The 12,944-nt window shown below is 51.1% G+C and overlaps 2 protein-coding genes across 11 annotated transcripts in view; one reads left to right on the top strand and one right to left on the bottom strand.

The window, feature by feature from the left end:
* Positions 1–6,199, bottom strand: part of Ak8 (adenylate kinase 8) — a 114,891-nt gene extending 108,692 nt beyond the window's left edge. For 2 of the 10 annotated variants that reach the window (XM_006498289.2, XM_017319245.2), the window contains exons 1-2: positions 4,200–4,677; positions 1,701–1,785 (exon numbers count right to left, since the gene is read on the bottom strand). In XM_006498289.2, the coding sequence (XP_006498352.1) occupies positions 1,701–1,785; positions 4,200–4,283 (169 nt within the window). In that variant the 5' untranslated portion in view covers positions 4,284–4,677. Of the gene's footprint in view, positions 1–1,700; positions 1,786–2,531; positions 2,555–4,199; positions 4,678–5,507; positions 5,717–5,859; positions 5,949–6,182 lie in introns of those variants that run through there. The other 8 variants (XM_006498287.4, XM_006498288.4, XM_030252041.1 and 5 more) reach the window with 8 other exon arrangements.
* On the top strand, positions 4,823–12,394 carry Spaca9 (sperm acrosome associated 9). The gene is made up of 5 exons (NM_027283.1): positions 4,823–4,892; positions 8,391–8,567; positions 10,648–10,850; positions 11,415–11,562; positions 12,322–12,394. Exons 2-5 carry the CDS (start codon positions 8,424–8,426, stop codon positions 12,331–12,333), a joined length of 507 nt encoding a protein of 168 aa, NP_081559.1. The 5' UTR covers positions 4,823–4,892; positions 8,391–8,423; the 3' UTR covers positions 12,334–12,394.
* Positions 12,395–12,944: the final 550 nt, after the last annotated feature.

The raw sequence follows: 12,944 nt of genomic DNA, 5'->3' as shown, positions 1-12,944 counted from the left end.
ACCAAGGTGTGTGGGAAAGGCTAGTAAGCTGGCTGCATCTGCAAGCACAGAGCCAGCTCTCTCTACCTTTATAAAAATATATATATTAAAGATTTCTTCTAGTTTCATTTCTGTCACTAAATCATAAACTACCATGAGAAAATGCAGCTTGTAGTTAGTAGTTAGTAGAGCTTACAGTTAGATTAGTTAATTTGATAGTTAGTAGAGCTTACAATTCCAGGCTACAGCTGAAGGGAACTGAAGGGAAGTCAAGGCAGGAACCTCACACAGCCAGTCACATTACATTCGCAGTCAAGAGCAGGGAGAACCTGCTTGCCTGCTTGGCTTGCTGACGCTCAGTTGGATTTCTTCAGAACGGTGCCGCCCACAGTGGGTTGGGTCGAGTTGACAATTATAGCTTAAGCATCACAAGATTTATTCTACCTGTGCAGGGTGGATGTCTGTGACCACGTTCATGCCAAGGCCAGAAGAGGGCATTGGACTCCCAGAGAGAAAGAAAGGTACAGGCATTTGTGGGATACTCAGTTTGTTATGGGGGTGCCAGAATCCAAACCAGAGTCCCCACATTGTATAGCTCTTAACTGCTGAGCTATCTCTCGAGTCCTCCTCTCTCGACCTTTTTTTTTTTTTTTTTTTTTTTTTTTTGGTTTTTCGAGACAGAGTTTCTCTGTGTAGCCCTGGCTGTCCTGGAACCCACTCTGTAGACCAGGCTGGCCTCAAACTCAGAAATTCGCCTGCCTCTGCCTCCCAAGTGCTGGGATTAAAGGCGTAAAGGCGTACGCCACCACGCCCAGCTCTCTCGACCTTTTTAAAACCTAACTTTTTTGTTTTGGTTTTTCAAATTGAGTTTGCTCTGTGTAGCCCTGGCTGTCCTGGGTAGACTAAGTAGACCAGGCTGGCTTCAAACTCAGAGATCCACATGCCTTTGTCTCCTGTGTGCTGGGATTAAAAGTGCTACCACCCCCAGCTTAAACCCAAACCTAATTTTTCTTAGACAATTTATCATCATTTCTGATCACAGGCAGCCCAGTCTTACCATGGGGCATCGAAAGCCCTGAAGGTCAACTTTACTGGTAAGATAAAGCTCCCTCAGAATTGCTAATGGAACAGTGAGAAATTCAACCAACCAATCAAGACTCTGGTTCACCGGGGGCAGAATACTCCTCTCTCGGCTTGGCAAATCTAAACCCTGGGATGCAGGAAGGGGCCCTGTTTATTGGAGGGCTTCCTCTTCCCAGTTCTGCACTCGAGCCTGGGGTCTAGCCACCTGCCTTTGGTTGAGATTTGGGGAGCTCGGCAACTCATTAGCAGGTGCTGATAATGAGACCCTTGGAAAAGTCCAAGTATTCGCTGTCTAGGTAGACCAGAAACCAAACTTCACCTGACAAGTGGAGTGATCAGAGAGTTTAAACCCAACAGGCGACATCAGCGAGGGCAGGCGGAAGCATTAATAATTGATTACATGGGCCATTCTGGGGTTTGCATTTTAATAGCCTGGCAAGAGAATTTTTATTAGTTAGGCTCAAAAAGAAAAAGAAGGCATTCTCCAATTAACTACTGCAACTTGTCAAAGTACCTCTCCTCCCTGTTCTGTTCTGATCCCCATTCAGGCACAGGCAGGACAGAAGGCTCTGGGCCACAGTCAGGATGGTGTGGTGTAGAGGGGGCGGCAGCTACTCCACACTGGAGCGAGTGCTCACCATTATCATTGTTCCTGCGCAGGTGAGTGATCATGAAGCTGATGGGGTCCTCCGGCTGGTGGATCAGGAGCTGCTCCAACATGTTCTGTGGGCACAAACAGATATCAAGAGGTTAACACCTGCAGGGACCCTGGTTGCCATGGGGACCACCTGTTGGAACATCTGCTGGTGTCACTGGCAGCAGAAGCCTGAGGAAGCCCAAGCAGTCAGGTCCCCACCTCATCTCCCTTTGTGTTTCCCGCACAGTCTTCCCGAGGTCCTGCACAGCTGTCCTGTTGCAGCGCCTCAGTGAATGCTGGTCTTCTGCCTAGAACGCCTCTTGCTCCTTGACCTGGCTTCTTGATCATCAGCTCTCAGTGCACCAGATAAACCCCTGCTGCTCTCTGCTCCTGCACAGGCCTGCATGTGTACCTCTGTTCCCTGCCTCTCCTATTCCTGCTCGACACTCCATGGGTTTTGCGGTCCTCCCTGTCTACACAATTACAGTAGGTACCCAGTGCAGATGCTAGCCACGAAACGAAGCCCTCACTAGTGGCTGAGTCTCTCCAAAGTGGGACAGAATACTTATCAGCCAAGCAGTTAAATAGTCCTGGATGTTGGCCATTTAACCAACTGAGCAAACACGTCAGAGGAAGCAGTTTTCAGAGTGGCACACCAGGGAACTGGAGAGCTGACAGCAGCTGGGCTGCAGGAGAGGTAGGAAGGGCCAATGAGGACAATGAGGTGCAGAGTAGTCAAGAGCACCAATGGGGAGTCCTGTTTAGACTCTAGATCTCATCCGAAAGTCCCTCCTCTTCTTGGGGCCTCAGCCCTCCTTCCCCAGCCCCCTACCATTCGTTCAGTGGCACAGCTGGGCTGGCTCTGTGCTTAGAGATGTTGTGTTCACTTCTTGACTAAGAGGTTACACAGGTAACACATCTGCATGCTTCGGGCTGATAAGGCCATGAGTCCTTCTCAGGACAAGACAAAAAGAAGCCAAGTCTGAGGACAGTCTGTTATCACGGATGAACAGCAGTGGATCTGTGAATCCCATGAGAGCCACAGACATCTGATAAAACGTCACAGAGCTGTACACACCACCACAGAAACCCAAGAGCAGGTGAAAGGGGGTGAGATCCAGGAGAAGCCTGCAGTGGAGGCTCAAGCACTGCACCCACTTCTGCTTCACGGCTTTGAGAAGACCAAGGTTACACGGCCTAAGCTAGACAAGAGGTGAACGCCATTTTTATAACTTCCCAAGTCTAAGATTATTTGAAAATAAATGATAATAAGATAAAGTATTCTGGTTATCGCCCCACCAATCCAACAAGAAAGCAGGCCAGGATCATATATCACCCCTCTCGTGCCCCCAGATTTGCTGTTTTATTTGTGGCTGGCCACTCCTTGGTCTCCCCTCCATTAACACTTTCCAAAGGAGCTTGCTCAGTAGACTCAGGCTCCTTGGCCTGGGCTCATGTGCCAGCACGGTGTCCCCCTCCTTCTCTCTCTCTCTCTGTCTGTGTGTGTGTGTGTGTGTGTGTGTGTGCGCACGTGTGCGCGTGTGCATGCTAGGCTTGCAGTATAGGGTACTAGAAACTGAGCTCTAGTTTGCCTGCGGCCCCCAGAATCACTGACTGTTAGACAGCTCATCGGTCCAGCCCCTAAAAGTCACTTTCACCTCTGGAGAGCACAAGTCAAAAACTGGAGCACACATAGATGGGGATATGGTTTGGCTGAAGGCCACAGTTGCCTGGGAACCAGGACAAGCTGGGAGCTAGTATAAGGGATGAGGGACGAGGGCTTTCAAAAGGCCAATTCTGAGGATAGAGGCTATGTAGAAAATATGCTGCCCCAGAGGAGACCACCTGGATAGGGATGCCATCTAAAACTTATACGGTCCCCTACTTGTCCTAACAGGGTCAAAGACACCCTCATGAGACAAAACACATGTGTCTTTTGCCTGACGGCTGAGACAATCGGTTTGGTCCTGGGAACTGGAATTTCCCAGGAACCTCATGCCAGGAGAAGGAAAAGGCTGGCACCAGCCAGAGGGGCGGGTCTCCTGGGAAGTTTTCCTCCAACTTGTCAGACCACCTTGCAGGAGGGAGTGGAACGGAGACAGATATGGGTCAGTGAGGTGCGGGATCACACTAGACTTGTGTGGACCCCAAAACTAGCCCCGGGAAGCAGGTCACTGAACTTCTTGAACGTGTTCCTCCTTCCATTGTGGTCACAGGAAATAAGCCTTTCTCTGACTTTTTCTTTTTTTCTGTTGCTTATCTCTTTAACTGGTCTTGGAGTGAGGTGGGTGAGCCTAGCTTGTTAGGGCTTCCAAGGCCCAGCTTAGGTAAGACTCAGGGCTCAGGAACCGGCTGAGGTTTCCCATACAATGCCAGAAGAGGCCCTGGAGACTACTGCGCCATTTCACAGGTGGGGAAACTGAGGAAAGGGATTTCCCCCCAGACCATGCTGCCGGCCCGGCCCGGTAGCCGTATTCCCTATCCTCGGGCGCCTGATCACCTGCATCATCTCGAAAATGTAGTAGTCTTCCCCGTACTGAGGCATTTCCGGGGGAATGCGATGAGGGGCTGTGGTTGCATCCATGTTTCCGACAGCGCTCCGCTCCTTAGTAACGGCGTTGCTGGGACGCCAAGCTATGCGTCATCGGTGAGCGCCTCAGCTGGGGCGAGTCCTGGTCCCGGATTCCATCCACCGAGGTCCTGATCTGCAGTCGGCTCTCCCTCCCCAGGGCCACAAAGCAAACCCCAGAACGCCTGTGGAGCTACAGAGCAATGGGGGATCGGATGACAGAATAAATCCTGCTTCTGGTGTAGCCAACTGTGCGGATCTGGGCGCTGGAAGCTGACCCTGCTCCCTGGATCTCAGTTTCCCCATCTTTAAATGAAAGACGCTGGGGCAGACGTGGGACCGGTTTCTACAGGAGGAAAAGTCATATGCGCCCAGATCATATGGGGGTGGGGGTGGGGGGAAACTGGGCGGGTCTCCTGGTTTGGGCGGCCGGCCGAGTCATGTGACCGGGTTGCCATAGCACCTGTGGTCACAATCGGCCAAGCCTGCCTGGCCTCTATGGCCTCGACCCCGCCCACGCCCATTTCCTGAGGGGCCTTCCCGCCCTCGGGGCCGCACACCCACGGAGGCACTGCAAGCTTCTGGGCACTCTGTGAGGCGAAGGCCAGTCCAAGTCAAACCAGGGTAAAGGGGGATGGAGCGCCGGCGACGAGCTGGGTCGAAAACACTATGGGAGTGGGGGAGAAAGAGGTGGAGGTGTCCTGGCCTAGGGGGAGGAAAGCTGCGTGTAGCTGTGGAAGAGGCAAGGGTGGCATCGTGGAGGAAGGACTCTGTGTAGTAACCCAGAGGGAGGTACACACAGCCTACGATGATAGCCACAAGTCCAACTCTAGATGTTGTAAATTTGACAGATTTACAGTGAGCCTAAGTTTCTACCCTGAGCAGTGGGGAACACTCAGGCATTCCTCCCACAACTACCCTGAAGTCCCCGACAGTGACTGGCCTATAGGGAGTGGACAGTGTGGGTACATAGTGATATCTCACTTAATCTTTAGACTAATCTTAATCTCACCTCACTTTGGACAACAATCGTTCCTGTCTCACAAGTTTTATCTTTATGTATTAATGTGTATAAGGGTGGGACAGAGGAAGAGCAGAGGCTGGGAAAGGGACTTTGGAACCCTGGAGCCAGAGTTGCAAGCAGTGAGCCAATAGATCTAGGTGCTGAGAACTAAACCCAGGCCCTCTGGAAGAGCAGCAAGTGCTGGGGACCGAGTCACTCCTGCTCCTGTAGCTCACCTGTTTGCATGGGTCAAGCTGGAGGAGCTCTCAGGGGCTCCGGGGGCCACAGCACCAGGCAGTGTCAAGTCAGATGAAAACCTTCTGCTCCGAAGACAGACAAGACACTGCAGAATAAGACAGGCCAGAGGAGTTAGCTGGTGGCTTTGGGCAAGTCATTTCCTCTTTCTGGATTTCTTCCCTCGACAGCTGCTGGGCACAGAGAGGAAGTTTCAATAGCTTGAAGAGTTTCTATCCAATCCCCCACCTTTTACAGAAACAGAGGCTAAGGCCTAGCAAAGGGGAAAAGTCTTGCCCAGGGGCTGAGAATGAAATCAGAGGGAGCCTCAAGGCTGAGAGCTAGCGTTCTGACCTGGGATAATGACACCTGCCCATGTAAAGCCACAGCGCAGCCCTCTGTCCCCGAGACCTGCTTCCTCAAAGGCCTCAGGCCTCGGTAGACTTGTCAGCTGGGGAAGCAAAGATGAGGCCTCCCCAACAAAGAAAGCAGCAGCCACACTGCAGCTTGCACTGGGGGGGGGGGGGTTCAGTGTGCTTCCTGGACATTTTTGAAGTGGCTTTCGTCTCCGCTCATTTATTTTAAGCCCTAGGCGCTTTTCATACTGCGATCTAATCTTCTTTAGCAGCCTGGAAAAATACAAATCAATTAAAGCCTCAAACCTATGGGGTAATCACCTTTCCCTCCCTTCTCCCCCAGAGAGAGCAGCGCCTGCATCCAGGCCTTTCATCCACTCTAATTTGGCTGCAGAGGCCTGTGGTCAGGGGCCAATCACTTTGGATAGCTAGTTACATCCCCTTCTGTGACATCCCTGACGTGTTCATGTCACAAGTTGCTAGGATCAAGAACTAAGTCAGGTTTGCTCTAGGGAGCTCGTGGGGCACAGCAAGCCAGTTAGCATGGCTTCCTTGGAGAACCTGGAAGCCCTGAGGATGGGCAGAGAGCTGAGCACAGGGGAGGGAGCCCCATGAGTGCTAATTCTCATTGCTCTGGGATAGGAGTGGAAGTGAGGCCCCCCAAGTCCAGCTAGAGGGGGACCCTAGAAGTGGATAACTTTCCAGATCCTTGCTAGCACCGCCCACCTGTTCCTTAGCAGCCACAGCCAACCTGATCCCTGTCATCTTGTCTCTAAGGAATATAAAAGAGGGAGGGTCCAATCAAAGAGCTACCCTGAATCAAGCAGGGATATGACAGATCCCGGCTTGCCCACTTCCCATGTGGGTTTAGCTTCTCCCTCAGATCTTTAAAGGGTCTCCTCTAGTCATCTCCAAGTTCTGTGATGTGCAGGCCAGCATCCACAGAGGCCATGTTCTGGTCTGTTCTCAGTTTTTTGATTTTTTGTTTTGTTTTTTGTTTTTTAATGGTTTTAGAGATTTATTGTAGAAAGGAAGGGAGAAACAGAGAGAAGGTACAAAGAGAGAAGCCAGCCATGGCCACATGGAGAGAGGGGAAAGGGAGAGAGAGAAGGAGGGCTAGAGAAGAGAGTAAGAAAGGTGAGAGCTGCCGGGCGTGGTGGCACACGCCTTTAATCCCAGCACTTGGGAGGCAGAGGCAGGCTGATTTCTGAGTTCGAGGCCAGCCTGGTCTACAAAGTGAGTTCCAGGACAGCCAGGGCTACACAGAGAAACCCTGTCTTGAAAAACAAAACAAAAATAACAAAAAAAAAAAAAAAAGAAAGGTGAGAGCTAAAGAATCTGTTCTCAGGTCTTATGTTCTCTGGCTGCCATTTATTTTGTCACAGGTGTTGTCCTAGTTTCAATGTCCTCACTAGGAAGCCACCAATGTCCCTTCCTTTATGTGCCTCCCTTACGCTTCTCCTTGCATGGCTGGCCTCTTCCACTTCCAGCATCCTGGAATAGCCTTGGGTCATGTGACACGGGCTGGCATGCTGGAGCCTGGGCTCTGGGTGTACCCATGGAAGGGTGGTGGGATGTGGGATAGTGAGGATGCTGTTTAGACATCAGGAAGCCTGGGATCGATGGCACACACTCACTGGGACTCCCTTATCTCTAGGTCTCCAAATACCTCCTGGAAGTTACAGGTTAGGGACTGCTGAGGTCCCTTCCAGCTCTGACATTCCTTAAAGACTATAAGCATTTTGTCGGAGGTCAGTAAACCATGACAGCATGGAGTAGGGCACCCCTGCCATGTCTGCTCAGGGGGGATCCTCAGTGCTTGAGGATCCAGCATCACATCAGTGATGGCCCTCGGGTTGCATACAGTTGGCCTTCCTAATCAGGCAATGCAGGTAATTAATATAAGACAGGGGACGAGTCTACACCCGCACCTACCTACCCTGGAAAGCTGCAAACCTGAGGCTGGGGCTCCTGCTCCAAGCCCCCCCACACACACACACAGAGAGAGAGAGAGAGAGAGAGAGAGACGCAGAGAGTCACACAGAACAACAAAGCACTAACTCTTTCTTTACCCTGGTTTTCTCCCAGACTTTCATCAACTTCACTGTAATAGACTCTTTTTTAAAAACTGATGTGTTGCTGGTTTGGGGGTTCTGTGGCATGTCCTTGAATCACTGGCTCTGCCACAGAGAGGTCCCGGATGCTGTGTGCACGCACACTCACAAGATAGTGTGTGTGTGTATGTGGGTATACTCTGTGATCTGGAGACACTGAGGACCACAGAAACTGTCTCTGGGTGAAGGAAGCCACAGGTCATGGCAGACTGTGTCCTGGGAAGGCAAATAGACAAGGGTCAGACTTGGTGCAGTGGTGAACAACTCGAAGGACTTAGAACAAGCTTGTGGCTGCCTGACCCTGCTTCCTTTTCCACAAAGTAGGGACACATTGCTATGGGAGGATGCTTCCATCCAAAGCTGCATGGAGATTCTGGCCCCTGGGGCTTCAAGGCTCTCCTCTTCCTCCCAATAGACCCTTTCTGTCCTGTGAGACCTAAGAGCAACAATGAATGAGGTGAAAGAGTCCCTCCGCAGCATCGAGCAGAAGTATAAGCTCTTCCAGCAGCAACAGTTCACCTTCATTGCGGCTCTGGAGCACTGCCGGGAGAATGCCCACGACAAAATCCGGCCCATCTCCAGTATCGAGCAGGTGATGCCTGGCGTGCTGGTGTGTGTGCGTGTGTGTGTGTGTGTGTGTGTGTGTGTGTGTGTGTGTGTGTGTGTGTGTGTGCGCGTGTTCTCCCCTGCCCTGCCCCTCACCCCAAACATGAACAGTGGAGCCCCAGAGAGGACAGGCATATGTGAGTTGGAATGCAGACTCGGATTCTAACTGATGGAGAGGGTCCCTCGGTTATTCCTCTCTACCAGGCACATAACAGCGACTAAAGTACAGCTTGAGACTGAGACAGCTTGGGCCTAAGTCAACCTGCCACCCAGTGACCATATTTCACTACGCCTCAGTTTCCCCACCTGTAAGGCGTATCTAATGAAAGAATCCATGGCCTATACTAAGCACTCAAATGTCCGGTGTCACCTAGGCTAAGCACTGTGGATTTGTTGATGAGCTGGTAGGGAATGGTCCCTCTCAACGGATTCTGCCACAAACTGGCAACTGGCCCAGCTCACTGGTGGAGGGAGGCTCATCGTTTTATTAAACCCATTTCTTTAAGGATGAGCTATTGTCCAAATTCACTCCGTAGGGGGTGGAGGCCTTCCTGGACCTTAGGACCCCCAGCCTGCTGGGCAGTGAAGAATGCATACACAGGTTGGACCCTAGAACTAAAATGTTAAGGCTACCGAAAAGGAGTCAAGGCCCCCTGAAGGACTTGAAGGAGTCTAGGGGTGGGTGTGGTGACGGTTCTAAGTACTCAGGAGAAGGAGACCCAGGAAACAGGCGACCTTTGCCAAAGGTACTCTTCAACATTCTTTTTCTAAAATCTGTAAAAATTTTCTTTTTTTACTTGAAAACTGCTGACATGAAGAAACTCAACCCCTGCAACCACTATCAGAATGGTCTCTGCTCCACGCTTCCGCCCCTGAAGGTGCAGAGCTACATGGCGCACCACTGAGAGAACAGTTGCTTACATTCCCCCAGCGGCTCAGCCTTCCAAGGGCACGGAGCAGGTTTTCGATCTCTAATAGTGGCCCAAGTCCCATTTACCTAAGCACCTGCGTGGTGGAGCTTCCCACATCAGGCTCAGAAGGGATTGCCCTTGAACACTTAGGGTCCCCAAGGATGCCACTGTGTTGTGGCCGAACTTTGAAGCAGCCCCACCCCAGGTGCCTGGATAGGTGAGCTGTTGGGGACCTCTGCCCCTTTCAAGCTTGGGAGGGGTCCCTTGAGATCACTAAGAGACAGTGGCCCTGTCTAGACAGAGACAGTGTGGAGTGTGGAGGAAGTGGCTGTGCCCTTTTCATCACTCCAGAGAGTACAGTTGGCTGTGACGTGGTTGAATCCATCACTCAGTCCTGTAGCTGAGGCAGCTTTTCCTTCAGATGAGACCACTCATCTCACCTGGACTATGCTCAGATGCAAAATCCCTGGGTGGTCCCAAGTAACTGGTAAAAAATCTCCCACCAAGGAAGCAAGTGAAAGAGCAGATCAGGGAATTAGTGTTCTCAGCAGGCTGAGTGGCTCCTTTTGGCAAGGACCCCATGCTACCTGCTCAGTCACATGGGGTCTGGAAGCATACTTGTTCTATGAGGTCTGGTATGAACTTGTGCTTCCCACCAATCATGTCCCCGCCCTCCCCCCCTCCACACACTGTAGTTGTTCTCTGGATCTGCGTTGGTGTAGAGAGCACAGCACATTGGTCTGTGGACAGTCATCTCCCCAGTCAGGCCTGAAGCACACTAACTCTAGAATATAGTACAACCAGCTCAAAGGTTTCTTATTTCTCCTCCTCAGTGGTTTGGGTAAGCAGGGTGGTGGAGCCAAGGGATTGTATGAGGAGGCAAGTCAGTCAGGCTACTTCTGGTGGCACCTAAGCAGGATCTTTTTCACTTGTCTGACCTCTAGCATTTGGGGAATGTCTAAAAGTCCCTACCTAGTGTGGAGGACTTAGGTGACGAGTAAGGGAGGTCAGACTTAGGAATGTATGTTTCTGCAATGGTTCTTGGAACTCAAACATTAGCTGTATGTCATGAGCTGCACATTCAAATGCTCTGATCATGGAAGCCTGGGGTAGTGTCCTCTGTCCCCCCAGCTCCTGACATGCTGGCCTCTGCAGGTGCAGAGCTACATGGAACACTACTGCAATAACTCCACCCACCGGCGGATTCTGATCATGTTCATGGACATCTGCTCCGAGCTCAGCAAGCTCTGTCAGCACTTTGAGGCCCTGCACTCTGGCACCCCTGTCACCAACAGCCTTCTCGAGAAATGTAAAACCCTGGTCAGCCAAAGCAATGACTTGAGCAGCCTCAGAGCCAAGTAAGTCCATCACGGGGCAGAGTCTCTGCTGAGAGGACAGGGACCTCTGAGCCAGCTCTACCCCGCTGGCACGGGTCACAGCCTCTAGTTCATACAAGTCTTAGACCCCAACTACCTACTGGAATTACTTAATCAAAATGACTTAAAACTGGGTCACAGACACAGGAGGACAAAAAAAAAAAAAAAAAAGGTCTCCTGGGACTTAGAACTAGACTAGTGACATGATGACTACAGAAAGGACACTGGAGCTATATCCCCCTGGGATTCCATTGTGATACTGAAGGATCTGGAGTGCCATGAGCCATTTCCATGGGCTCTTAAGATGTTAGCGTGAGAAGGGTTAAAGGTAGTACCCAGTATTTTACAAAGGACCAATCCCTGGTCCTGGTAGTGGGCAGCTCTTGCCATTCAATACCACAAGTACCTGGGGCTCTTGGCCTTGAACTTTCTGAATCAGAACACATAAGGACAGAGCCTAAGTTTATGTGTGTCTAGTTCTTACACCTCTAGTCCATGAGATCAAGTTCCCTCAGTAAGTCTCACCACCTGCTCACTATCCTGCAGGTATCCGCACGAAGTGGTTAACCACCTCAGCTGCGATGAGGCCAGGAACCACTATGGAGGCGTGGTCAGCCTCATCCCTATAGTCCTGGACTTTATGAAAGAGTGGATTGCTCATTCTGAGAAGCTGCCTCGCAAAGTGCTGCAGCATGTGAGTGAAATCCCGGGTAACCTGGCAACCGCAGCACCAGCCACTACCAGACCTGCCCAGCCCACGGTTACCCAGCAGTGGTTAGGAAAACACAAGTATAGGCAGCTTGCAAAAGAGAGCATCAAACCTAGTGGGAAAGACAAAGACACCCCGAGACCACCCTGGAGGCCACCTGGTGGGAAACTGTAACTGCTGTCAATGTACTTGGCTTCCACTGGTCATCCATTCTCGCTAGGGCCAATACACTATTGAGAATCTCTCTCTTGCCTTTCACTTCTAACATTTCCGCCTCTTGACCTCCGTGTTGATGAAAGGATCCCCTCTCATGGAGCTGCCCAGACAATATGGTGTTGGCAGGGTGCGTCCCAGAGGAAGGACGATGTGCTGATGCCCAGGCCTCCTGCCCACACTGTGGCCTCTGGCTCTGTAGAATGCCAGCTGGAGGGGAGCCCACTTAGCTCTTTGACCCACAAAGGCAAACTGAAGATGAGCTGGAAGGTCTCTCATCAACAAGTGTGTGGATTAGAAGGCTGAGCTCACTTGTGTTCAGGTCTTGAGACCAAAATAAGGGATGTTTGCTCTTTTAGTTGAGAGAGGGAGACCATGGCAGAAGTCAGAAGAATTCTGTTTTGTGTCTCGTGAGGAGGACAAGCAGCCTGGTCTTGATGGCAGTCTAGTCTACCCACACTATAAGATGTATAATCCTGGCATCTCAGCTTGACAGATGTGAGGTCTGACTGTTGATTTTTCCCTTCACAGGGGACGACATAGCTTCTGTACTGTTGCTTCCTCAGGGGGAGACATTCAAGAATAAAGTGTTCTACCACTTCTCTGCCTGGCTTGGTTTCCTGGGATTTACCCGACAAAATCCCTGTACTTGTAAGACACCAGAGGACACTGGGTAGTAGCCATACAGTCAAAGGGCCCTCCTGAACATCACCAAGGCCTCTGCAGCCAAGCCAAGCACTTACCTTCAGAGCAGACTGCCTCTGGAAAGCTCAGGCCACTGAGGCCAGCCTGCAGGCTTCTCCATGGGTGAACTCTCTGTCTGGTAAGAGACCTATTCAGACAAGAGACCAATTCACACAAGCAAAAAACTGCCACCACCGTCTCCTGCTGTTAAGATGGGCAGTGCAGCTGGGCAGTGGTGGCGCACACCTTTAATCCCAGTACTTGGGATGCAGAGACAGGCAGTTTTCTGAGTTCGAGGCCAGCCTGGTCTACAGAGTGAGTTCCAGGACAGCCAGAGCTACCCAGAGAAACCCTGTCTCAAAAAAAAAACAAAACAAAAACAAAACAACAACAACAAAAAAAGATGAGCAATGCAGTAATTACATGTCCTGGGTGAAGCACTGCCCTGTAGTTTGTACAGTTTCTGCCCA

This window comes from Mus musculus, chromosome 2, assembly GCF_000001635.26.
Source record: "Mus musculus strain C57BL/6J chromosome 2, GRCm38.p6 C57BL/6J".
Lineage (NCBI taxonomy): Eukaryota > Metazoa > Chordata > Mammalia > Rodentia > Muridae > Mus > Mus musculus.
Note: the sequence above shows the minus strand (reverse complement) of the source record. Positions and strands in the feature narration are given on the sequence as shown.

Excerpts from the sequence above, each read along its gene's own strand:
- Spaca9 (NM_027283.1), top strand. The coding sequence starts at position 8,424 with ATGAATGAGGTGAAAGAGTCCCTCCGCAGCATCGAGCAGAAGTATAAG. Across the intron at positions 8,568-10,647 it reads CCATCTCCAGTATCGAGCAG|GTGCAGAGCTACATGGAACA; the intron begins GTGATGCCTGGC and ends TGGCCTCTGCAG. Across the intron at positions 10,851-11,414 it reads TTGAGCAGCCTCAGAGCCAA|GTATCCGCACGAAGTGGTTA; the intron begins GTAAGTCCATCA and ends ACTATCCTGCAG.